The sequence below is a fragment of the Passer domesticus genome, chromosome 8 (assembly GCF_036417665.1).
Source record: "Passer domesticus isolate bPasDom1 chromosome 8, bPasDom1.hap1, whole genome shotgun sequence".
In the NCBI taxonomy this organism is placed as follows: domain Eukaryota; kingdom Metazoa; phylum Chordata; class Aves; order Passeriformes; family Passeridae; genus Passer; species Passer domesticus.
In genome coordinates this window covers 41,756,253-41,781,502 of record NC_087481.1, presented here as the reverse complement: position 1 = coordinate 41,781,502, position 25,250 = coordinate 41,756,253, and the positions used below count along the sequence as shown (strand labels likewise).

At 40.7% G+C, this 25,250-nt stretch overlaps 2 protein-coding genes across 10 annotated transcripts in view; one reads left to right on the top strand and one right to left on the bottom strand.

The window, feature by feature from the left end:
• The first annotated feature begins 216 nt into the window (after positions 1-216).
• On the top strand, positions 217-19,545 carry ACTA2 (actin alpha 2, smooth muscle). Of its 8 annotated transcripts, none has more exons than XM_064430784.1 (10): positions 274-319; positions 2,694-2,794; positions 12,597-12,768; positions 14,614-14,742; positions 16,065-16,175; positions 16,640-16,724; positions 16,808-16,969; positions 17,207-17,398; positions 18,304-18,485; positions 19,254-19,545. In XM_064430784.1, the coding sequence occupies exons 3-10, from the start codon at positions 12,640-12,642 to the stop codon at positions 19,395-19,397; spliced, it is 1,134 nt and encodes a 377-aa protein (XP_064286854.1). In that variant the 5' UTR covers positions 274-319; positions 2,694-2,794; positions 12,597-12,639; the 3' UTR covers positions 19,398-19,545. The 8 variants fall into 8 exon arrangements, with proteins under 8 accessions (XP_064286856.1, XP_064286854.1, XP_064286853.1 ...); XM_064430783.1 differs by having other exon boundaries at positions 315-485; XM_064430786.1 differs by lacking the exon at positions 2,694-2,794 and having other exon boundaries at positions 217-319.
• Positions 19,546-20,205: 660 nt separating this feature from the next.
• STAMBPL1 (STAM binding protein like 1) overlaps positions 20,206-25,250 on the bottom strand; it is a 22,323-nt gene continuing 17,278 nt past the window's right edge. For both annotated transcript variants that reach the window (XM_064430779.1, XM_064430778.1), the window contains exons 8-11: positions 24,397-24,534; positions 23,646-23,758; positions 22,017-22,116; positions 20,206-21,426 (exon numbers count right to left, since the gene is read on the bottom strand). In XM_064430779.1, the coding sequence (XP_064286849.1) occupies positions 21,370-21,426; positions 22,017-22,116; positions 23,646-23,758; positions 24,397-24,534 (408 nt within the window). In that variant the 3' untranslated portion in view covers positions 20,206-21,369. The remainder of the gene's footprint in view (positions 21,427-22,016; positions 22,117-23,645; positions 23,759-24,396; positions 24,535-25,250) is intronic.

Here is a 25,250-nt window from a genome sequence, read left to right as displayed (position 1 = left end):
GCTTTGCTCTGTCATGCTTCTCTTTCTGGGGTATCATCTGATAAGTAAAACTAACAGGCTTAGATAAAAGCAGTGTCGTGTGGCTGAGACTCCAAACACACTTGGTTTGGTTTCTTTTGATATCACTTAACCTTTGAAATACTTTGGGGGTGGGGAAGACACAACAGTGATGTGAAAAGCTTTATCCCTCCCACTACCATCTCAGATGCAGCTTGGCATCCGCTGTGACATCAGAGCCAGAACAGCCTGCAGTGATCCTTCTCTGGGTGTTTGTCTCCTGGGCACAGCTGTGTGCCTGCCAGCAGGACTTGTGCTTCAGGTAGATGCTCAACAGCTAAATCCTGCTAGAGAGGGGCTGTTGTGGTAGGAACAAAGTTTGGAGGTCAGAGGGTTATCACTGTTTCCTGCCTTCACCAACTCCCCCACTGCCACCACACATTTGCACAAACAGAAGAGAGGCCTGGCTAGCTGCTGAAGCTGCAGGAGTGAGTCATATTTTCTCTATTCAGCTGCACAGCCCACTGCATAGTAAGGTTTTGTGAGCTGTAGCAAATGGATTGAGTATGTAGTACAGAGTGATTTATATTTCTGTCAAAGTGCAGTGGATTGTTTTCTGTCGGTGGTTCTCATCAGCAATTAAATGATGTGCTTGGATAGCTGTGCATCTCTAAGGGTGGTCACTAGGAGAAGGAATGCAGTGATGCTAGCTGTCTGAAGCAGTCTGTTCAATTCCCAGATAATACATCAGTGTTATTTTTCAGCTGAATAATTTCTCAAATACTTGTTTTCTTTTGAAAGAGGCATCCTTTCCACACTGCACAGTAGCTGTCTCTCCTGCTGTCAGCCAGCTCAGATGCAGGAATGGCATGAGGGGCTGCAGAGGGATGGACAGCAGAACAGGCATTTCTGGTTCCCTGGGATGGGCAGCAGTCTGGTGGTAGTGCAGGTAGTGCAGGCCATGGCTCTCAAAGCCACAGGTTTCCCATAGGTTTCTCCCAGCTTGGGGATTCTCAGAAACCTCCCTGCCTGGAGGCAGCCAGCTGAGAGGAGAGCAGTTCCTCAGTTTCATAGGAGAAATGAAGAGGAAGTCACATGCCTTTGCTGTTAGTGTAGGGAAATGGTCTTACCTTTTCTGAGCATTGGAAGCAGAGGTTTTGGACTGAATTCTCATCTCTCATTTATTGACTTCAGAGAGTCATGTCTTTTGGTTGGTTTTTTTGTTGGTTTTTTTTTTTTTTTTGAGATCAATGGTAATTTTGATATTGCCTTGATTGAAGCTAAGGTTTCACTAACCTAAGCATAAAGAATATGCAAAGATATGTCAACACCCGGGGATTTGCCTCTCTAGGGAAGGCAGGGCTGGCCACCAGCCCCTTCTCCATCAGCTCCCTGAAGGGGCAGCGTGGTCTGTCCTGCACTGGGCACATGTCACAGCTTGGTGCAGTGAAAGGCTGTTGGTACATGGAGCTTATTCCTTGTCCTGGCAGCTACTGCCCCACTATTCCTGAGTGACCTGGTATAAACCCCTCGTTTTCTCTTCAGGGGCCCATCTGAAAAACAGGATCTGACAAAGACAAGTTACGAAAGGATAATAAGTTATTAAAAGCAAGGTGATAGGGAAGGTTTAGCCCTCATGAAAACAGTAGCTTGTATTGTATGCAGAGTAAAAGAACACAGATGTTAGCCCTTTTTTCCCAAGTGTGGTTATCCCCTGTTCCTTCCAGCCCCTTTTCCTGAGAAGGCCTCACTCATTTGCAGTGAGTGGTGTTCAGTCTCTAATGCAATAAAATGCTATAGCAACACTGTTTTGTTTAAATGCAGTTCAGAAAGGGGGATGTGTTTGTGCTGAAGATCTGCTAATTGCATCATTTTCTCCTTGTATTAAACAATGAGTTCATGCTGTGTAGTGCAGAGTAATCAGTGTGCAGGGAAATGATTTATACTATATTGAAGAGGTCTGAGCTTTTGACCTTGTAAATGAATTCCCAGAGACAGCTAAATACAATGCAGTAAGTAACAGGCTTTAATTAGGAAGCTGGAAGAATTGTACATAGTTCTGGTATCCTGATGTGGAAACTATCCAGGCATTTTCAGGATCCTTGTACAGCAGTGTTTTGCAGCAGTGAAAGGAGTTACTATGCCTTCAACAAGTTGCTAGCAAGGAACTGAAAGAAAGGAAACTCAGGAACTACTTACAGGACTGACAACATATGGTAGAAATTATAATTCTGAGACTTGTCTCTTTTTTAGTGATGTTTCTGGCTTGCAAGAAGAACAGAAATGGATCAAAAAGCAGTTGAGTTGGCAGAAATCTCCCAATGGCAGGCTAGACCTGGGTCCTGACAGTTTTCATCCCCCTTGAGACCAGTGGTACAAAAAACTGGTCCTGAAATGGGCTGGAATGAGGAAGAGCTTTAGAGAATTCTGAGTTTTTCCATGTTTCAGGAGCATGGTTATGTTTGTTTCAGAACTATGTATCTAACTCGTCCTTACCGTCATAAAAGGAAAGGAACAAAATTTTGTTCTTTGACCTGTAAGGGAATTTGAGCAAGCAGTTAAAGCTGGGCATGTAAAACACATTTAGTGGAAGAGGAAAAGAAAACCCTGAGTTTGGTTGGAAAATGCTTTTACACTTTCAGAAAACCAATGAAATTATTGAACAAAAATAGCAGGTTTTCTGTACTTTTCCGCAGTTCTTATGGCTGCCTGTAAGAAAGAGGAAGAAGAAACAACCTTACGTAACTGAGATGCATCTGCAATCAAGGACCAAAAGCCTGCCTGCTTCAGTTTTCTTGTGAGGCTTTAGCATCCTTTGGGGAGCAGTTTATAAATGGAATATTCTACAGCATGAGACACAGCTGTGTGCTAAGCCATCATCAGCTGTCTGTCTCCTTTGTAACAGGGGAAGGTCCCAGGGCCAAGCAGCAGCCAGGATGAGTGCAGGGAGGTGTGACAGAGCAGGCTGGCACTGCACACGGGGCACAGGAGAGCTCCAGTGAAGTCCTGTTCATCCTGCAAGCTGCAGTGGGTTAGGCACCACGTTTCAGGGTGTGTTTTCATCAGCCAAAATGGCATTCAGCAAAAGTGCCATGGGGCCATGGGGTGGGAACCTTCTGCACAAGTCACAATGCAAAGAACCTTCTCCTATGACGAATTCTCTATTTATTCTATAATATTCTCATATTATAAATAATTCTCCTATTATAAACAGGATTCTGTTGGAGAGAACTCTCTTTTATCTTAGATCTGTAATGTAGGTTGTAGCAAGTTATCAAAATACATACATGCTCACAAAGATTTTATCTGTGACCTTTTTCTGTAACTTATGTTATTGTTCAGATCACTGATAAAGGCATTAAGGTGTACAGCCAGTGCTGGGTCCCATGGAATTCCACCCACTCAGCAGTGATTTCCCTGCACTGTTGTGCTGTAAGGCTTCAGAGGCAGTTCTCATGCTACTCTGTATATGTTGGATCTGCAGTTGTTTGGTTTTTTAATGTTTTAGAATGTAAAGGGGTTTAGAGGGCTTTTACAACTATGTTCATAATATTCCTCAAAAAAATTCACAAGAAGTAATTTTTATACAGCCTTATTTTCAATGTTTATTATATTTTATCCTTTTATTTTTGTTGTTTGAATTCTGTATTGGCAGCTGTGATAGGTTGACTTATAGTGGTGTGTTCATCTGGCATGTTTGTAATTAGCTACTTCTTGTCATTACATGCTTGAAATTTTTGTTAAACTGCCTTTCTTCCTGGGGAAAACCCCACAAGCATTTTTAAGGGCTAATAAAAGTAAGTGTTGATTTTTCTGGAGGCACTTGGGCCTATTTGTAACACCTGTGTGGATGCAGGCTATTCATGCCTGCTGCAATGTCTATGCCCAACTATATTGATGGCTCTTTTAACGTCCTCTTGCAGTGCAGTTGAAATCCAAAAAACCCCAAAGAGTTTTTGCAAACTTTCGAATTGACTTCTGACTTCTTTTTTCTGATACAGAAAATGCACATGTATTCAATATGACTGCATTTGCCACATTACTTTTTACTTTTGCCTGTAACAGCACACACTTTCATTTAATGGCATGCCAATTCCAAAAGTGGGCTTCCTTTTTATCCAAAGGTATTTTTAAAAGTATGCGTTCACTTTAGTCACAAAGGTGATAGAATTTAGAATTCCTCTGGTATATTTTGTACATTCTTTAGTTTATTGCCACTTAACGCTCATTCCTTCACTGTTATTCAGTGGTTCTTGTGAAGTTAAAAAAAAAATAATTCAGCTGTGCTCTCAGCTGTTTGTAGGTTGTGCTGAGTGACTCATACAGAAGACAGGGAAGTTGCCACATCTCCTTGTGTTGCCCGACAATGACACTTAAACTCTGAGTGCTCTAAACCCACTGACAGGAGCAAAAAATGGAGACCAGGGCTGGGCCATTGGGAGAGGCAGGTACCGCCTTAGTGACATTTGTGGTGAGAGTGACTGCACAGTTTGCCATCATCTAGAGCCAAAAAGTGAAACTCTGGCACTACAGCAAATTATTAGATTTGCTAGTGAAAGAAATTACCTTGTTGAGGACCTTGTAGAGGTCCTCCTCCTCATGCTTTGCTGGAGAACCAGGATTGGTTCTCCATATTGGCTGACACAGGAGTTGAGCTGTGATATAAGCAAGCATTCACAGACCACAAGCTTAATCTGTCAGCAATAGCTCCACGAAACTCACTTCCAGCAAGTTTCTCTCAAGGGAACCATCTGATTTTTTACAATGTGCAAGCTCCCCTTGAAATCTTGCTCTTGGTAAGATAATAACAGGACAAGCACTTGCAAAAATGTGGAGGCGGACTTGTATCCTTGCTGCTGTCAGTCTGGGAATGTGTTGGTTGTGGAGCTGGGAGTTTTGGGGAGGAAGGACCCCTGAGCCCTCCCTGTCCCACACACAGGCTCTGTGGGTCTGACTTCCCTAGAAGAGCAGCGCTTGTTTTCCACAGAGCTGTGGTGGGAAGATGCCATTTACATTTTGACCAGTTTGGATAGCTTGTTGCTGCAGAGGTTTCTAATCATCATGGGGAATCTGGCTCCTGGGAGGTGTTCCAATTATTATTTCACATTGTTGTGAGGCCTTATCTTCAGTGCCGTTTTGGACAGCTGTGTCAGTGTGAGCTGTGACCCGGCTGCTGAGGTGCTGCTGATAGTTTGCACACAGTGGGTCAGAGCTCTGCCCTGGCCAGAGGCCTGAGGGCTTACCCAGCACCTCTGCTGTATTTGCAGCTCTTGGTATAGACAATGTTTCTTTGACTATCTTTCTGATATATTTGTTGCTTTCCTTGTAACATTAGGGATGTCTACACCAGTTAGATTGTGAGCTACGGGAGATGGCTTGCAGATAAAATGCAGTGTTTATTTCTGCAAAATAATAATAATACTAAAAAAAAATCTTGAAGAGCATTCAAAACTATGTATTTAAACTAGTCATATTTATGGAGGGAAAATATGAAATATATCTGCATCTCTTATGCATGAGGATATGGGTGCATACTCCTGTCTCAAGAAATCCTTCTGCTTTACATAAGGAAGGAGAGAGGATATAGGAAGAAAATTACCACTGTAGGTGTCCCATTTGTTTCCAAGCATCTGCTAGCAGGAAATCTCAGACACAGGATACTGAGCTATATGGATATCAGCCTGACCCAGCAGGACTTGTGCTTATGTACTATTTATTTATCTAAGAAGGATGACGAGGGAGACATTATCTCATTTTTACTTTGAACATGTTCCTTTGATTTTGAATGAAGGATAATTTTACCACATTACCATAGAGGAAGATACCTTGCTAAGAAGATGAAGGAAGGTTGTGAATTAATATTTTTCATCAGCCTACTTAAGAGGCCCAGATGGCAAACACTGTCTCCTCTAGCTCTTGAAGAGCACAACCAAAACTATTTCCCAAACTTTGAAGGTTGAAAACTGCTGTATTTGAAAATGATTAGAGCAATTTTGTCTTAGCTATTAGAGAGTGACTGCTGCAGGAGCCTGACAATCACAGAGAAAGCTAATCTATGGGTCTGACAGTTTATGGTTAATCTGACACTTTACAGATGCTTACTGTGTGACAGCTGCAATGAATCAGGTTATTGGAGTGACTTTCTGCTCCCTACAGCTTATTTATTCCTGTCTTTCTCAAAATAGGGGGTGGGGATGTGTCAAGCCTATCAATGAGATAGAGGAGAGGGCCTGAAGCCAGACAAACCAAAACATTTAGAGATTCTGCTAATGTTACGAAGATGAAAGGAATCCCCAAATAAAAAGGAGCCAGAGACATATTTAGCAGAGCCTCATTCCTAAACAGCCAATTGGATGGAGGCAGGAAGGTCTCCATGCACAACTCAGAAGTTGTTTTCCCTTATAAAGTAAAGCAAAGGGATTACTTTATTCACATTCTTCTATAGACTGGGATAAGCCTGCAGCTTCTGTCCTCCTTTACCAAAAAAGTATGGCATCTACCCTCTGGTGCTGGGCCTCTGAGCTGGCATTCTTTTGGCCATTTCCTACAGCTCCTGCTGCTGAGGAGCCCCAGGCACACTTTGTGTCCATATGGCAACCCACAGTTTCTGAAAATAAAGAACTTAAGGAAGGCATAGCTAAATTTCCATTGATACAGGGAAAGATGCTGGAACCAATAGGAGTCAATAGTTCCCAATGTGCATTGGAGCTTTGCTAGTATCTCTACTAGGAGATCAGGAGGAAAGATGCTGAAGAGAGAGGCAAAATTAGTTTTCCTCTTCTTTTTCTTTCTGTTATTGTACTCCAGACAAACTCCTGTGATGCAAACTGCAAAAAGGTTTAGCATGGAAAACCTAAGAAGTTCTCAGGGGAGTTAAATAAAAACCACAGGTTTTGGCTATGAATACAAAGAAAGAACAAGAACCTTGGAGTATGGACACACCAGGCAAATTGTGCTCTGCAGTTTCTGTACAAATGAGGGGGATAAGGACTGAAAGGCAGCAGAAGCTGGTGTTGGAAGTGGCCTCCAGAGGGAAAGCTAAACTACTTTCAGGAATGGTGTTTTGTTCTTTTCCTTGAAAAACAAAAAATAAACCTAAAGCCCCACTCCATATATATAGATATATTTCAGATGAGCTCTTATTTCTCCATAGCTGCAGAGGAAGGTTCAGAGGTTTGATCCCCAGCATCTAGGCTTGATTCTCAGATTTTTCTATGCAATTCTTTTTAGGTTCTCATTCATGCCTCATGCCAAGTTCATTCTTCCCTTTTTGGGAAGAATCCCATCCACTCTGGCAATGACCTAAGTTACTGAGAAGAAAGGTGTAAGTTACTAATGCCGTTTTTTCCACATGAGCTTTTATGTATAGAAATATTTTTGTGATCATAACTTCAGCATGGAGCCACTAAAAAGAAAAGAAATTCTTTTATTCTATAATGTCCCTGGAGCTGGACTGACCTAATTTCCTTGTATAGTTCACCTGTTTGCCTTCCTTCCTTCCTGCCCTGGCTTTTTCCATAATGTCCCACTGCAGAGACAAGCTGCCTGCTGAGCACTGCTCTTCATTGTGCTCTGGAGCTGTGGCTGGGCAGCACCTCTGCATTTTCCCTCTGCTGTTGCTGCCTCTCCTTTCACCATGCTCAGTCAGCCTCTGGGCTTACTTCTTCCTTCTAGTCTGCCTGTGCCTTTCTCTAACAAATATCCTTCATAGGGCAGCTCCTTCCAAAGAGCTGGTGTTTGCGCTGTATCACCATATCAACACCTGCCTGGTGTCAGCTGTACCTTTTTCATGAGCACCCTGAAATCCCCTGTGCCCATGACAGGGAAGGTGATGTGTCATCCCCACCCAAATAACCATTTCTCAAAGCAGCCAAGGGGCTGCTGCTGCCACCAGCAGTGATTGTGGTGTGCACCAGGGTAAGGTTACAGCAATCATGATGAAGCTTAACAGAGGTCCAGTCTCTGGCGTCTGCATGGCCACTGTTTCTTTGTGTTCTCAAAGACAGAAAACTGTTGCCTGTATTTCTAGCTGTGCCAAGGAGCAGTGTGGGTGATGTACCAGCTGTGCTGAAGGGTTGTACTTGGCTCTGCAATCTCACTTGTGCTGTACCCACCATAGTACAATCACCACCAAGTTTTTTTGGGATTGTGAATTTCTGCTCAGTAAGGCAGAAAGTTTGGATTCTTTTCAATCTTTGTCCCAGTCTGGGCATTTAAGGATGATGTTTCTGAAAACCTTGGAGTGTGATTCTTCTGATCTGGAAGTAATTGATGTTTGTATCTAAATCAGACATGATACTGCATTGAAAGGTTCTGCTGTGTGAAATTCCCCTTCCCTTTACCAAGGTTCCCTGATCTAATACCATATGTTCTATATGAGGTATGCAAATTTTCTCAGCTATGTTGTTGAGTGTTGTTTAAAAAGAAAGAATTTGGTTTTGGCTGTCCTTCGAATGTCAGTTGGAGATATGCAAAAAAGGGCCTGTTTAGATCCTCAATGGGTTGCTTACCTCAATGGATATTTTCTTTTTCTTGCCCATTTTTTTTCTTTCCCTTTTCCTTTTTGTTCCCCCCCTTTCTTTTTCTTAATTTCTTTTTCTTTCATTTTTTTATTATCTCTGTCTTTTGCCCTGATGATGGAAGTGAAATAATAAATAGCTTTTGCATGGCTCATGTTCCAGCTCTTGTTAGCTTCTGTTTCTGACTCTCCAAAGCAGTTACATTCCTTAAAAGTTCCTTTCCTTAAAAGTTGAATTCCTTTTGGTGTTCAATCCATAATTCTGCCTATTTACTATCTCTGCTAGTAGCTTATGCCTTGAATTTTCACATCAGAAAAACTTTCACTGTGGTTTCCTTGGAGGTTTTCTTGCATGAAAGCTACTCAGGCAGCCAGCACTCCATAAACAAATGCACAGTGCCTCTCCCTGTTGCAACAAGACTTGCAAAGCAAGGATCTCACTTGGATTATCACATCTCTCTTGGCTTGTGTGCTTGGAGAACTTTTGAATTTTTAAGGCTTAGTATTGCAGTTAAGAGATGCTGTTTCTCGTCTGTTGTACAAACTTAATGACAAAACATTGCTGGCTGTGAAAGGGCTGCTTCACCAGAATTAATCTGTCCACAGAACAGTTGGCTACAGCTGCAGAAATCCAGGCCTGTGCTGAAAATAACTTGTACAGTGAGAACTGTTCCTTTGTTTGTTAAAAGTCTGTTCAGTGAAATGATAGCTGAGGTTATAAAATTCAATAATCTTATTATGAACAATTTGGGGTGTGAGTTTCTGACAGTCCAGATTTGTGGGCATCAGTGGAGCAGCTCTAGGGCAAATTTGGCCTGCAGAGCCTAGAGCTGGAAAATAAGCTTTCACAGAAACAGAGTGGATTCTAACCCATCACAGACCAGGGAGGATCATAACAATCTTTTAACTGAACATTTTCACAACCTTCAAGGATTTCTCTGTGAGCCTTGTAAAACAGCAGGTCTTTTTTTACTATCCGTAAGCATGTGGGCAATATTTCTCATACAAGCAAAATGATAAGCTTTTAAAGAGACTTCATAGAAAAAAGTGAGCAGCTGTTTAGCTGGCCAAAAATATTTATTCATTGTTTTTATCAAAATCTTCAATGACAGCAAGGTGCTTGTTTAAAAAGACCTTCCCTGTTATAAATGACTGCTCTAAAGATTTCTCATTCTGCTTCTTGGATGTTACTGTGGAGTCCTGGACCTCTCGTTTGAACACATGATCCTCCTGCCAGAGGATGTCTACTGTGGGCACACACTCTCTGCATTTTAGCAACTCTCCTGAAGTCTTAAAGTGTTTATCTTACACAGCTGAAAGTCTCCTCCTGTTTCATGAGCTCTACACTGGAATGCAGTGGAAGAGACCCAGGGCCTGTGGCCACCCAGATTAGAGTTTTTTGTGTTAAGGTCCCTATATGGTTTTGTTAGAGACTTCAGCTCTGTCTCTGTCTGTCTCTGCTCCTTGTTTGGGAGGCTAGTGGGAGGAGAGGAGCTGAAGGGGCTATATAACCCCTGAGGTTTCAGATACAGAGTGTACCACCCTAGAGCAGCCATCCTCAGCCAAGCGCTGTCAGGGTAAGTGGCACGGAACCAATGGCATGATTTACAGGTTGCTGGAGGATTTCAATTAAATGATGTCAAGTGGAAGCTGTTCAGGAGGATGTACTGCTGTGCTGTAATTTGCTTAAAAGACTTATTAGAATTGAGTTGACAAAATGCTTTTAGTATCTATACTGAGTTGTCTTTATTTTATATTCTGAAAGGAAAGGTTCTACCCTAATAATTTTACTGCTTCTACCAGCACTTCAGCAACTGTATGAAGAAATGGTTTGTGTAATGCTACTGCTGGAATTGCAGATGTACTCTGGTTTAAATGAACCCGTGTGACATTGGGGGTGTTGGTTTGGGACAGAGCTCCTGATGGGGTGTGTAGTAGTGTTTCCTAGCAGATTTGCTTCAGTGCTTTCAGTCAAGTGTGAGGTGCAAGAGTGTTTTTTGCAATGTGACTGCTGGAAGTATGCAAATCGGCAGTGTCTAATAGGATAAAGTGAGGATGCATGTGTATTCATCCTTGTCTCTATGTATATGAAACTACTGTTCTGTAAAATGCCAAACATTCATTAACAAACAGGCTACACGCAGCACTTGTGGAGCTGGAGTTCTCTTTATAAATTATTGTGGAGATTGGGGAGGTGATTGATTATATTTGCATGTAAAACAGGGAGAAGTAAGAGGCTAAAGACTGTACTGTTTACTTGGGAGAAAAATTTCCTTTCTTCACAGCACTCAGTGACATTTGCTGCTCTAAGATCTTGCTACTGCCTGCCATGGCAGTCCTGAGTGTAACTCACTCGTTGGTAGCAGAGCCCTCTGTCTGATTTTTCAACTTTTTGTGCTTTATTACTAAATATGGTTTTCATTTAGAGTCCACTAAGCTCAGAAATGTAGCCTTTCCTGCCCCTTTCTTCCCCTCCCCCAAGTGATTTTTGGCATTGCATTAGCTGCATTGGTTTGAGCAACCCCCCTGACCTCAAACGCTGTTCCAAAAACAGACGGCTGAAAAGCATATTTCCTAATTAGGAAATGGTTTGTCCAAACCAGGCTGTTCATTCATGTTAGATAACAGTTGTACTCCATTCAGTAAATATTTTAATATAAAGAGCCTAAGGAGTTTAATAAATGAAAAAATTGCAACTTACTTTCCTTCCACAGTTAAAATGAAAAAATATCGGGAATACAAAGTTAGGATTTCCCTATCCTGGTCTTCTCCTGGGAGCTCTGCCCACGCAGCCTGCAGGAGCAGGGCTGCAGCCATGTCTCGTGGCTGCCTGGCTGGGAGACACAGAGGATCTCAAATGAAGCATTTGGAAGAACTGTCTGTGTTTGTTCCATCCATTGTAGAGGCCAAACAGATTGTGGCCTCTCTTGCTCATTGGCCATGGCTCTTGCTGACCCCATTCTCATTTCTGCCTGCACTTCCAGTATTCCTGCAGCAGAAGGTTTTGGAGGCTGCATGTGGAGCCAGCTGGTCCATGGATGACAGCTGTCTCCCTTAGCTGTTAACACACTGCAATTTGTTGAACTCTGCATGGAAACCCAGGCTTGGAGTGGGCCAAGTGATTCCCTACCACGCTATAAATTGTGAGCAAATAGTTATTCTTGAGTCCTGGTATTCCGTGCTTGTTTCTGTAATTGACTTCAATACAATGCCTTCAAAGCATTTTTATTACCCGTATTATCTTCCCGTTGCCAGAGGAAGAAAACAGTTTCTTTTTACTGAGCCAAGGAGCCAACATAAATTGTTCTGTCACTCTACAAATGTAGTTTATTATCTGCTTTGAAATGATGATAGAGCAGACATTATGACCTGTTTTTAAAACACATACTGTCTCTGACTTAATTTTAAAGGTGGGTTTATTTTTCTGACTGATTAGGGGAGAACTGAAAAAGACTTGCTTCTTTTTTTCCCCCCTTTTTATTTGGAAAATTTCTACCTTTTTAAAATGTTAAATGTAAACTTAATTGGCCATCTTCACCAGTGGATTAATATCTGCATCAGGAAAACACCCCTGGTACATGCATAGCATTTAATGTTGCTAGTTTTTGGGAAGCCCAAGACTAGAAGGGGAAACTGAAGTGCTCTTACCTTTTAACAGCTATCCACAAGTGTCAGAATTTTGTCAGGGTGATAGAAGAGCAGGAGAAGTTGTGCTGAATTCAATGCAAACGAATCTTTGTTTTTGCAGCTGTCAGTCCAGTGTTCTCTTTTATCTCCCTCCCCCAGCCGTGGATTTCTGAGACCAAATTTAGATAAACATTTGCTGCTCCCTGATCTCTCTGCCCGTGCCGCAGGGTGGGAAGTCTCCTCTGGAATTCCCTGAATAATCTCTAGTGCACACAGACATGGTTGATACCTCTCATGCTTCCAGAAGAAAGCCCATTCTCTCCCACAGCCCTGAATCCTTGTGATTCCCAGCCCAGGGCCATTCCCCTCCTTGCAGGTTCTGGTAGCCAGCGGGGCTCTGCTACCTGACTGTGATTTTTGGTTTTGATTTAATTCTTCTCTGCTGTTTTCACAGGGTTGTTTTCTGTCTGGAAGGCCAGCAGGCTCTGCCATAGAAGATGTGTGAGGAAGAGGACAGCACTGCCCTTGTTTGTGACAATGGGTCGGGGCTCTGTAAAGCCGGCTTCGCCGGGGACGACGCTCCAAGAGCCGTTTTCCCGTCCATTGTGGGTCGTCCCAGGCATCAGGTGATGGACTACTTTGGTTGTTCTTACTGGGCTTGTAGAAGGCTTTGCTGCCCTGTCCCCAGCTCTTCAGCCAGGGCTATCTGTGTCTGGGGCTAGTCCAGCCTGGGGTGATCTGTGTAACACAGTATTTCCAGGCAAAATGAGACCAGCACTGCACTCACCTGAATCAAGGCAGGTATCTTGCCTTGTAAAGGAATCCTTTTAAAATTTTTCACTGCCTTCTATGCCACCTTTTCCCTGCCCCTTAATTTTGAATCACCCAGAGAACTTGGTGAGTTAAACCAGCTTAAAGAAACCCAACCCAATATCCAAATAAGCCCAACACAGGGACATCTAGAAATTCTGGCTGCCTGTAAAGCTGATAAAAAGTAATGTGTGGAAGACTAAATGAGGAAGCAGAAGTTTTCAGTTAGCTTTCTCCTAGCCTTTCTGACTTTATTCATTAAGCTGTACCAGAAATAGGTACCTGTCTAGGGTTGAGTTTCCTTAGCTTCAGGCTTTACATTTGAGTGTACAATGCATTCCACTCCATTTTAATAGCTTGCAGAATACATTTATTACCTGAGCTGTTAATTATAGAGAGTTTATGAGACAGATCACCATAAGCATGAATTAGAGCAGCTTGTCTAGGTCACAACAAACTAATCCAAGTAATTAACAGATCCACCTAATTGCTTCTGTGTCACCCAAGGCCCTGGAGGGGAAAGGCAAGTTCTTTGCCAGATGAAGATTTTATATGCCCAGCAAATGCATTTTAAGTTCTCCAGGATCAGAGAAATACCTGCCTTTCAATAAAGAAACTAGGACAGGGCTAATTGTTGCCTCTGGGAATTGCCATAATTTGAAAAGTGCATTCAAATGCCACCATCTGTAGCTAGTGTAAATGATAACAATTGCTCAAAACCAAGCCATATAGTTACAATGGAAACAAATACAGATTTCTAGAAACTTTCTTTCCTGATCATTTAGAATGGATCATCCCATTAAAAATTGCAAAGGTGGGATGCCTCATTTTAAGACATGGATTTAGAGATGCCAAGGTTTGAAATCTCTAATGACTAAGTTCTGATAGGAGTATTGTGCACTTAAAGGATCCTACTATATTTTCTTTCATTATTTCTGATTTTAACATAGAGTCTAGTGTATATCCAGAGTAGTTTCCAGCTTCTGGTCCTTTAATAATATCTACAGGATCCATGAAAATATCTGTAAAGGAGACCAAACAGTAGATTTAAATTGTCCATCCCTATTTACAGTATTATGGCATTCAAACTGAGGATTAAAAAATGTTGAAATTGAAGCTTTGAGAAATGTATAGTGTGTCTCACTCCATCTTGACCCTTAGATGGCACAATATCACCTTCTGCTTTTACTCCACTGTATTATCATTTAGCAGACCGTCCATCACTAAATAATAACAAACATAAAACAACTCAGTTTTCCCACTTTATGAATTCTCACTTTAGAAATTATAATAATAATTATAATAAAATAAGTATAATTATTTTATAATGAATAATAATACAAGTATAATTTTATAATTATTATTTTAATTGTTTAGTGATAATTATTATGAAATTATTAATAATTATTTCCCACTTTATAAATGGTGCATTTAATATTGTACTTGTTCTGTTTCTTTAACTGGAAATATGGACTCCAGAGATTTAATAACCAAACATTTAATATTGGCAATTTAAGAGCAACACATTGCAACTCCATTTGTTAGTATTAGTAAACTATGCTGTAACTAGTATAACTGGCAACTGGATTTATTCCACAGCTGTCTGTCTACTTTATGACAGTTCTCCCTGAGAGACTAACACAATTTGTATTATTTTATAGGGTGTGATGGTTGGTATGGGTCAGAAAGACAGCTATGTGGGTGATGAGGCTCAAAGCAAGAGAGGAATCCTGACCCTGAAATACCCCATAGAGCACGGCATCATTACAAACTGGGACGACATGGAGAAGGTACTTCAGCTTTGAAAATTCCGTGTGTACTACTGGTAAACAGAACTATTTGAATCAAATATTTACAGAATATCCACTAAATTTTAGATGAACGTGTCATGCTATCCAGTATGGTTCAAGGAGAAGCTTGTTAACAGTGAAGGTTAATGTGCATCTAAAGCTTAAGTATTAGTAGGAGTACATCAAAATTGTAATTAGGAGTTCTTCTACTCCTGCCTGATCTTTCCTAGTTACTGAAAGGGGGTAGGGGGAGAGAGAAGGAAAGGAAGAAAGAAAAAGGAATGGATCAATTTGCTAGTAAAAAATGGAATTTAAGAAGGTATCTGTTTCTGCAAAAATGCAAAGCATGTATGTGATTCTGATGAGAAGGGCAGTGTTTATACACATACTTTTTAATGCTTGGAAGATTAGCAATATTGCATTGTAATCTATTTCTGAGCCAGTATTTGACTGAAAAGCTTCCAGAATCATGTTTCTAGTCATAGGCTGTGCAGATAATATAATTTCTAAGATTCTGAAATGGTATCTCCATTTAATGTAGTTCTGTGAAAATAGGGATATTTGGAACAGTCTGGACACCCCAACACACTGTAAGTGTGTGGAGTAACCCAGCACTTAATGACTCTCAGTATTGCACAATTTGCTTGAAAGCAAAATCTTTTAGATGCCAAACATATCAACCAGTCCCTAATGACTTGAAAACAAGCTTAGGAAAGACTTCTTGGTGTTCAGACTGAAATCTCTGGTTGGTTTACGTCTTATGAGTGTATTAACCTCCTCACTGCCTCATTTGGCCTCAGTTTTTTACAACTTGTAGGAACAAGTTGTGTAGAGGTGATAAACACAAGTTGACTTTCAACCTCACAAACCATTTATCTTCATTTATTTTTCATGAATTCTTGGGCTGGCCTGTACAAACCAGAAGAAGAAACTGTCAAGAGACCCATTATCTATTGAACTCTGTACATGTTCTCTGAGTGTTCTGGAACAGTTTTCCCTTTCAGTCATTATTGAAATAGCATTGCTGGAACCAAGTGTGTCCTGTTCTGTCTTTTCTGTTGTAAGAGTACCATATTCATTTTCCTTATATGTCCTTAAAGTGTGTCATATGTTACTGGTAGTAAAGCCTGAGGATGGTGCTTTTCTTTCTACAGTTGTTCTGGTAGTCTCTGTGGAGGCAGTAAGAACAACTGCATGACAAACATCACCAGCCTATATCTAGAGCTGTAAGCAGAGTGCTGGAGCTCAGTACCTGCCTGGAAGTGATGCTGAGCTGCTGACTGATGGTGTTTCTTTCCCTTGGCTTCTCTCACTATCTTCAGATCTGGCATCATTCTTTCTACAACGAGCTGCGGGTTGCACCTGAGGAGCACCCAACTCTGCTGACTGAAGCACCCCTGAATCCCAAAGCCAACCGTGAGAAAATGACACAGGTGAGCTCACACTAAAGCTATGGAATAGCCCAACCTTTTCATTCAACAGGATGTGAACGTCGTCATTCCAGTTAGTCCCACTGGCCAGCAGTCTGTCTCTCTCAGTTATGGGAGATGGAAATCACATAGTGACCACCTGTCACATTTACATATTATTACATATAGCTTAGAAAATCACTGTGTCCACTTTGAATGTGAGCACTCCAGTAAGTCCAAACTTTGTGATCTTAATCTGTTTTTATGCCCAGGCCTATTACAAAATTATCTTTAATATGTGCATGTGGCTATATTAGTATACAGGGAGATACCTTACAGGACAAATATTTTTGGAATTAGATTTTGTATTTTCCTTTCTTGCTTTTACCAAGCATAGACAATCTTGTATTCTACCTCTTTTTCAGTAAATTTCTTCAACTAAGCTTAACCTTCTAATGTTAAAGACAATTATTTTAATTGCATTTCAGATTATGTTTGAGACGTTCAATGTGCCAGCCATGTATGTAGCTATTCAGGCCGTTCTGTCCCTCTATGCCTCTGGACGTACCACAGGTAAGCCTCAGGGGAACCTGGCACAGATGTTTAAAATGGTTCCGTGGGATGATGGGAATGATCCATGTGTTGCCATCTCAAAGGGATCGTGCTTGACTCTGGGGATGGCGTCACCCACAACGTGCCGATCTACGAGGGCTACGCCCTGCCACACGCCATCATGCGCCTGGACCTGGCTGGCCGGGACCTGACAGACTACCTCATGAAGATCCTGACGGAGCGGGGATACTCCTTCGTCACCACTGGTAAGGACACACTGCTGGCCGGAACAGGGCATTGTTCATGGGCAGTGTTTCTACCAGCCTCAGAAGTTCTGCAGTTGAATAGGCATGAGAAGGTCTCCAACATCAAAGTCCCTTGAAAGACTAGCAGAGGATTTTTTTTGAAATATGGGGAGGGTGTTGGAGGATGAAAGGGAACAACCAGTCAACAGGTCTGGGTCCTTCCTGAATGCCATTTTAAACATTGAATCCTCTTTACAGCGGAGCGTGAAATTGTCCGTGACATCAAGGAAAAGCTCTGCTACGTGGCCCTGGACTTTGAAAATGAGATGGCCACTGCTGCATCTTCCTCCTCTCTGGAAAAAAGCTATGAGCTTCCTGATGGTCAGGTGATCACCATTGGAAATGAACGCTTTCGGTGCCCAGAGACCCTCTTCCAGCCATCTTTCATTGGTAGGTTCAGTGACTGTTCTGCCTTGGTAAACTGCACAGAAATACAGAGTCCCTATTTCCTTTTGCTTGTGCTCCATTAGTAACTCACCCAGATCTACACATGAGTGTGTCCTAGCACCCATTATAAAACAATCTTTTAGAATAGGTCTATTAATGTGGTGGGAAGAACTTCACGTTAAACAATTAGCTAAAATGCCTTCCCAAAATAAACCCACAATGTTTATTCCTGCCTTCTGGCATTGAGCCTGTGCCATTTTGTATGTCTGAATGTGTTTGCCAGGAGTGGGAAGAGGTGGGAGGGGCATGCAGGCAGCAAGACCTACTTTTATTTTTCCAAAAGACTGCTCCAAATCCCGAATCCATGCTTCATTGCCTTTTCAGAGCAAAGCCAAGAGGATGCCATGCTAATCAACACCCATGAAGACAGATTTGCAACTAGGTCACACAGAAACCCAGTGTCAATTCTGCCAACAGGCAGAATTTCAACTCAGAGATAAAGCAGTTGCATACCTAGAGGTATTAGGACATATTTTGACTGTTCTGTCTCGGAGTTGATTTAATTTGAAAAGGAAAAAAAAAGAAAAAAAAACCAAATTATTCCAAGACCATATAAGGAATTCTTAGGACAACTGAGATTGCCTGCAGAAGCCTAGTGGAAACTTTGCAGATCCACAGCCTCAGCTTTCTTTTTAAGGAGGACTTGTGTGTACGGGAGAGAAGAGGGCTGTACACTAAGGAACACTTAAGCAAATAATTTAGGCAACTGCAAAATGAATTTCCAGATTTCCAAATCTCTGAGACTGATGTTTTGCAAAGAGTCACTAAACAGCATGTAAGTTCTGCATTAACAATTTTAAGTCTCTGTATGGAGTTGCTTCCTCAGTGTTCTTCTGTACCTTCCCCAGGCATGGAGTCTGCTGGCATTCATGAAACCACTTACAACAGCATCATGAAATGTGACATAGACATCAGAAAGGATCTTTATGCCAACAATGTGCTGTCTGGAGGCACCACAATGTACCCGGGTATTGCAGACAGGATGCAGAAGGAAATAACTGCTCTGGCTCCTAGCACCATGAAGATCAAGGTATGTAGGGTGCAACCATTTGTAGACTAAGTGAGCTGGCATTTACAAAGTCCTCAATGATCTAGTGAAACGTGCAACTAAGTGCTTTTAACACATTCTGGATCACATCTGGATTACCTAGGAAATAATCACCAGCTGGTAACTTTGGTGCTGGAAGAAAGGAGCTTTCTCTCATTTCCTTGTTCATGGTGATTTTGGTCAAATGTCCTAATGTGGCCAAAGAACAGCATGAACCCAGGAACATAAATTTTCCTCTGGGGTTGTATGTGAGCTTCTTCAGCCCTTCTAGTCTGATGGACACAGAAGAGAGCAAATGCTGGTTTTGTCTTTGGCTAAAGTTTGAAAAAGAAAGACACCGTGACAAACAAATCTTTGTTCTGCTCCTTCAAAAGTTCTGTTCTTTGCTTTACAAACATTTTATCAGCTATACCAAAAGTAGTGCTCCATAGGTCATTGATTTTTTTCAAGCCCACCTGGACTGTCATTATGTGTTTCCAGAGCAATTATCTCCCCTTTTCTCATATATGCTCAGGAGCACATGAGTGCACCAGGGATAGGGGTCACTGAGGAGGCTGAGTCGGCCAGAGAATTTGAGGGTATAGATTTGTATAACAAATTCTAAACTTTCCTGCTTGCAGCAATGGATAGCACTAGCACATAGATACAGTGTTTTTGTTAATATCACAGATCACAGCTTTAGTATTTTTGTATAAAAATGTATTTTATTCACAGTAGACAGTTGTACTTAATGTTTTATTTCTTAAACAGATCATTGCTCCTCCTGAACGCAAGTACTCGGTCTGGATTGGAGGCTCCATTCTTGCTTCCCTCTCTACTTTCCAGCAGATGTGGATCAGCAAACAGGAATATGACGAAGCTGGCCCATCCATTGTTCACCGCAAATGCTTTTAAATTGCTTTTTCTTTATATGTCTCCTTAGCGTGAATGTATTCAGGGAAGTACATTCTTATAATTCCATTCCATAAAACCTACATCATAATTAATCTAATTAATTGGATACTGTGTATTTCTTAAAATAAATTTTAAATATGCTATGAAATTGCTGCTCCTATTTAAAACAAAAAAAAAGCCACGCCATGAGTGTGTGGAGATGCCATTACAGCTGGCTTGAAGCTCCATCTTGTGACATGAATTTATAATTACACTCTACTGGGCTTAACAGAAATGGTGGTACCTTTAGCTCAATTATACCAATGCCAGAAGATGCTCACCTGTCAGGCTGCATGTTCTCAAAGTTTAGCCTCAGAAAACATTTTAATCTGCAGACAGAACCAGCCATGGTTCTTACAAAGTTCTAGGCAGTAGCAAAGGAGCACAGCATCTGTTCAATATCAGGAATATCATGTTCAGTATCATGGGCACGCTGCTTTGCATCTGCTCTATCCAGAAATATAATCTATCCACATCACTTCTTACTTCACAGCTGTCATGCTGGAAAAGCTAATTTCTTACAGTGCATGGCCCAGGGGTGTATGATATGTACCACAACAATCCTGTGCTTTCTTTAAAGAAATAAAACCTGTTCCTTTGGGAGCATATCTGAACACTAATAGTAGGTCAAACATATGACTTTCCTATTGTATGCCCTCAGGATGAGTGCAGCCTATTATTTTTCTTTTGTGACGTCTAGCAGGATCTAAAGGGTAATTAAGCTGGCTTAATATACTTTATTTTCAGAACTGTTTTTTTAAAGGGGGGGGTAATGTGTTCAAAGCAGCTAAAATAATTTTGACAATTTTTTTTCTGTGATTTTTCTGATTCCATTTATAATCTTAAACACATCAGCTAGAAATATATGCTTAGAAGCTGAAGCAGTAATATTGACTTAGAAGTATATATATATGAATAAAGAATTCACTGAGACAGACCTGGAAAAGGTCACTTCTAAGGAACTTGCTGCAATCTGTATTCATTAGAGTTCAGGATAAAGGATGCTATTTATTTTTGTTAACCTATTTTCCTCTCTCAACTCAATAGTTTACCTCACTCACCTGTTACTTGTTGCCTTTCAAACTGTAAGCTCTTTGCAACAGCACCTGTTATTTACCATGTCTTCATAACCCCAGGGTTTCAGATCTTGTCCAGCTTCTGACTGTTAGCACATGTTGCAAACCTCCTTGTACTAACCTTATTATTTAAATTATAAGTCATCTAGGTTCTTGGAACAGTTACTAAATAAACTCTTGTAAAAGCAAATAACTTTGTATGGCTCTTCCTTCTAACTCTGTCTAGATCTTTTTATCTAACTCTAGATAGATTGAGGAAATCCTTTTCTGGATAAGGAGTGTCTTTCAATTTAAAGTTTCTACTGGCAGGTTTCTGGAGAAGACACATTTCTCCAAGGGACTCTGATGCATCCCTGCTCTCCCAAAATGGTGAAGATCAGCTCTTAGGTAAAGGATTTAGATATTTCTAAGTATCTTCTGCTTAATAGCTGAAACTTGGGCTATGGAAGATGGACAAGATAAAAATATGAAAAAAAAAATCACCTGAACTGATTGATTTGCCTCTACTACATATAAAAGCCAACCACTGTTAAAAACACATAATTCTCAGAAGGTAATTAATGTGAAAAAGTGACAAAAAAACCAATACTTATTTCAACATAGTTACTGTAGTTTGAAGTTCATTTTATTGTTGTGTTTTATGGGTGAGATTTGTTTACAGATTCAGGGTTAATGCCACTGAACTCCATCTTGACAGAGCAACAAAATAACTCCAAAACAGGCTAGAGCAATAAATATCAAACCATTCAATCTAAAATGTATAAATATAAAAGTAATTTCTGAAAATGTAGGAAAAAACAGGAATCCTTTTTTCTTTTTTGGCCTTTTGTAGAGTACATTGATGTGGTTCATCCGTATCACCTCAGATCCAGCACGATTATCTTTATGTCTTTCCCAACCACATGGGTACATGGCTGCAGAAGAAATCAACCCATTACTCTCAGAAATCTCAGTAAAATACCCAGTAACTTCATCCAAGAACTAAGTCTGTAAAAGACCACTGAAAAGAGCCTACCTGGAACAAAAAAATCTTAACTTTTTTCAGAGTTTGACTACCTTCTCATTATCCCTACACGCAATGATGAAAGAACAAAACAGACCAAAAATCTCTGACTTCTCGTTTTGAGGACTAATGATGACAACACAGTAATTTCCAATGTCTCTGAGCATGACTGCTCTGTACTGGATCATTTTGTTTTTAAGATATAGGAGATGCTTCTGTATTTGAAGTGAACCCCATTGAAAAAACCCAAACCCTTAATCATTCAAAGGTAAAGGCTCTTATCAGAAATGCCATTTGAATGGCAGCTTGTAACACTCACTTCATGGCTGCTACTGAAAGCTTAAGTAGTCTCCTGATGTCTACCTTGGTCAGTGAACTAAGGGTAATGAATTAATAAAACAGGGGGAAAATTATTAAGAATTATAATCTCAAGTTTCTGTTTGCAGCAGAACCATGGTCAGGAGTTTGAATAGTAAAAACTGTGTTGAATTATATACTTACATTAAATAACCTAGGCTCCTTTGTATGTGGATGGAATCCCTTCTTTTTACAAGCAGAAACTTCTAGCATGCCAGCATTAGTCAGTCTGAAGATGCCAGTGCTGAAAAGCAGAACATGAAACTCCTGTTACACACTGCTCCCACAGGACACGTCCAAGGTTTCACATACAAATTGCTTAGCTTAAAAGAAGGACAACAGAAAGGTGTTTGGTGACCTTCAATACACAGGAGCCCCAGCTGAGCTGGGCTTTTTAAGGTATTTTAAATCAAGGGAAGTTGTATTCCTGTAAAGGAAGAGATGATGAGGGGAAGTGGAGAAAAAGGACCACAGTACTGGTGCTGTTCCTGTTAGGCAGGTTAGGCCACTGAGGGATAAGGCTGGCTCACACAGGAACAAATGCAAACCAGAAACTTACGTGTTCTGGATTGCATTTCACCCAGGGCAACTTAAAAGATAACAGCCTTAAAACCAGCTGTGTAAATGACTAGTAGGAGTAAATCCTCCCCACTCGTTTAGGTAATCACACAAGCATTAGAAAATGCACTGCTGCATTTCTCCAGGTATTGTATAAAATGTTACAAAGCCATCCTTCTGTGAAGAGAATCTATTACCTACAGGGCAGCTCCTGACAAGGTAAATGTTACAGGTTAGAGTTGGTTACAGGGTATCAGCATCAACTGTGAGAGAGGCTTGTAAGAACAGAAATTTGGAAAGGTGTGCAGGCATGCTCAGGGTTAGAAATGCTGGTGCTTGTGCCCTTGCCTCCCAGTCTGTGCTCACAGCTCTGCCACCTGAAGAGCCCATTCAGGAAATTAGGCAACCAGGACAGGATTTACATCTACTGAGGCAGAAGGCCAGAAGGAAAGGCTGAAGAAATGCACACTCCAAACAATGGAATTGGCCCTGGCAACCTGACATGCCAGGCACACCAAAGGAGAATTACAAATTTGTTGAGGTTGGAAGGAACTTCTGAAGACTGTCTGGTCCAGTCTCCTGCTCTGGCAGAACCACCTTGAGCAGGTTGCTAGGACCACGTACCATGTCCAGTAATGTTTTGCATATCTCCAAGGATGCAGACTTCATGACATCTCTGGGAAACCTGTTCCATTACAAACCTTCACATTAATATTTGCACTACTCTATTTTTTTCCAGATACATAGTTTGTAATTTATGAAATACAAAAATAGATCCTTATTATCAAAAAAGTGACTTTTACCCTTCTGCTTTACAAACTGCAATTTTCATATCATTCTAGAGAAATAAGCCTAAACTCCCTTCACACTCTTAAGTAGCAGAATGAGGACAGATCTGTGGTAGGGCATTGGCAATGAGTACTCCAGAAGAATAGCTCTTGTAATTATTACTCTGTTGAGCAAAATATATTAAAAAAAAAATTTAAAAGCTGGATCTTTAAAGGGAGGAGAAGAGAAAAAGAAGAGAGAAGTGAGAAACAATGCCGTGCATAGAGACTGACTGAAATGCAAGTCTAGGCAACTTATAGAAAACAAAGTCACAACACAATGCTATGCCCTTCATCTGAGTTGACATGTACCCTTTGCATTTGATCAGATTTTATGACAAGAAGCATGGAAAAATACTAAAATATTACTTAAAAAATCAGAACTTACTCATTATGCTTTGGTGAACAAACAATTGCAATGGCCTCTGGCAACATTAGCTGATAAGAACAATGAGTATGGAGATCAACACTGGATAAGAATGCAGTTTGTGTTGGATGTGTCTACAAAAAAGAAAGGGAAAACTCAACATCATGAAATATTTCTAACAGATCAAGGTCAACATGCATTTAAGAACGAAAAATAATTTGTTACAAGCAAAAGCATCAGTACTTCCCCAGGCTGGTTTCTAAAGCTCTTAGCCCAGGTTCTATATTGTTCTACACTGTTCAACCTGGAGGTTGAATGAAAGCTTTTCAGGATGAGATTTATGGAGGCATATGCACAATCAGATATACAAGCACTTTTCTGATCATGGGGAGGAAAAGGTGGAATGAAGAAGCACAAGACAAATGGAAATGACCTAATTGTCGAAAATCTCTAAGAGAAAAATTAATATAATGTTTAAACAACACAATGCTCCCCTCCCTGACTTTTGAATATGGCATTAGAAAGTAATAAAATACGCCTAAATCAACATAAAAAAAGTTGCAGCAGCAAAAGTAGGCCCACTGTGTCAACAGGATGTCTCAATTGCTTTAAGGAGTTCTCTGTGGAGAACATGAGTGCTTATTTACATCACTACAATTCGAATTCAGTAAGCAAATTTGTATTACTCCAGTTGTTTCTTTTGTTTCTTTTTTTTCCCCACATAGTATGTAGAGCCAATATAGGAAAACCATAATCTGTGAGTCATACATACATGGATCCAACCCAAAGTGAGGAGATCATACTGATCCTGAATACCAAATAATTCTTCCACGTTCTCCATGTCACAGTAGTCTGGTCCTGCAGTTTGCTTTGGCACTATTACGTGTGTAATAGTAAATTCATTATGAGTCTGCAAAACAAACATTGACTTAGGGTGGAACAGACTGCCTAAAGAATAAATGCTGAATCAAAATCTGAAAGATGTCAGCTAAAACAAAACAGTACAGCTCCACTGATTCCAGTGCAGCTCTACCAACATACTGTACCTAAAAATATGCCTTAGCATTTTTTAGCATTTTACCATGAAAACATACAGGGTAGTATTAGTCACAACACAAGACTGTTGTGTTGAACCATTCTCAATGATCCGTGTGAAAAGACTGTCCTTTAAAATAATTAAAAACACATAAAAGTGCTTTGAGAGGACTATCATGATTTTCTGTGAAACAAGACTAACACTGCTGTTCTTTCCCTTCGTGCAGTTCAAATACACTTGGGATCATTTCAAATTCTTCATGTCAGCATCAGCCATGACATCTTTCCCTGCTCTCAAAGGACATTACGTGTAATCTAGGTCAAAGGAAAAAAAAAACCAGCCTGAAAATCAGATGTTCTACAGCTCGATACGGGGATTTCTGTTTTGTTGTGCCATTATTCATTTGATGACCCCAGTGGATTCTGGCAGTCTTTATATTTCATTGTCCTGTAACTAAACCTCACTTGCCTCTAGATGAATGCCAGAGAAAGTACTGGAAAAAGCCTGTATTGTACAGCATGCTGAAAAACTTGCTAGGCTTTACAGCAATAGCAGTGTACTTTGAGCAGATGTTTCCCCAGCAAAGCAAG

Excerpts from the sequence above, each read along its gene's own strand:
- ACTA2 (XM_064430786.1), top strand. The coding sequence starts at position 12,640 with ATGTGTGAGGAAGAGGACAGCACTGCCCTTGTTTGTGACAATGGGTCG. Across the intron at positions 16,176-16,639 it reads ACCGTGAGAAAATGACACAG|ATTATGTTTGAGACGTTCAA; the intron begins GTGAGCTCACAC and ends ATTGCATTTCAG. Across the intron at positions 16,725-16,807 it reads TGCCTCTGGACGTACCACAG|GGATCGTGCTTGACTCTGGG; the intron begins GTAAGCCTCAGG and ends GCCATCTCAAAG.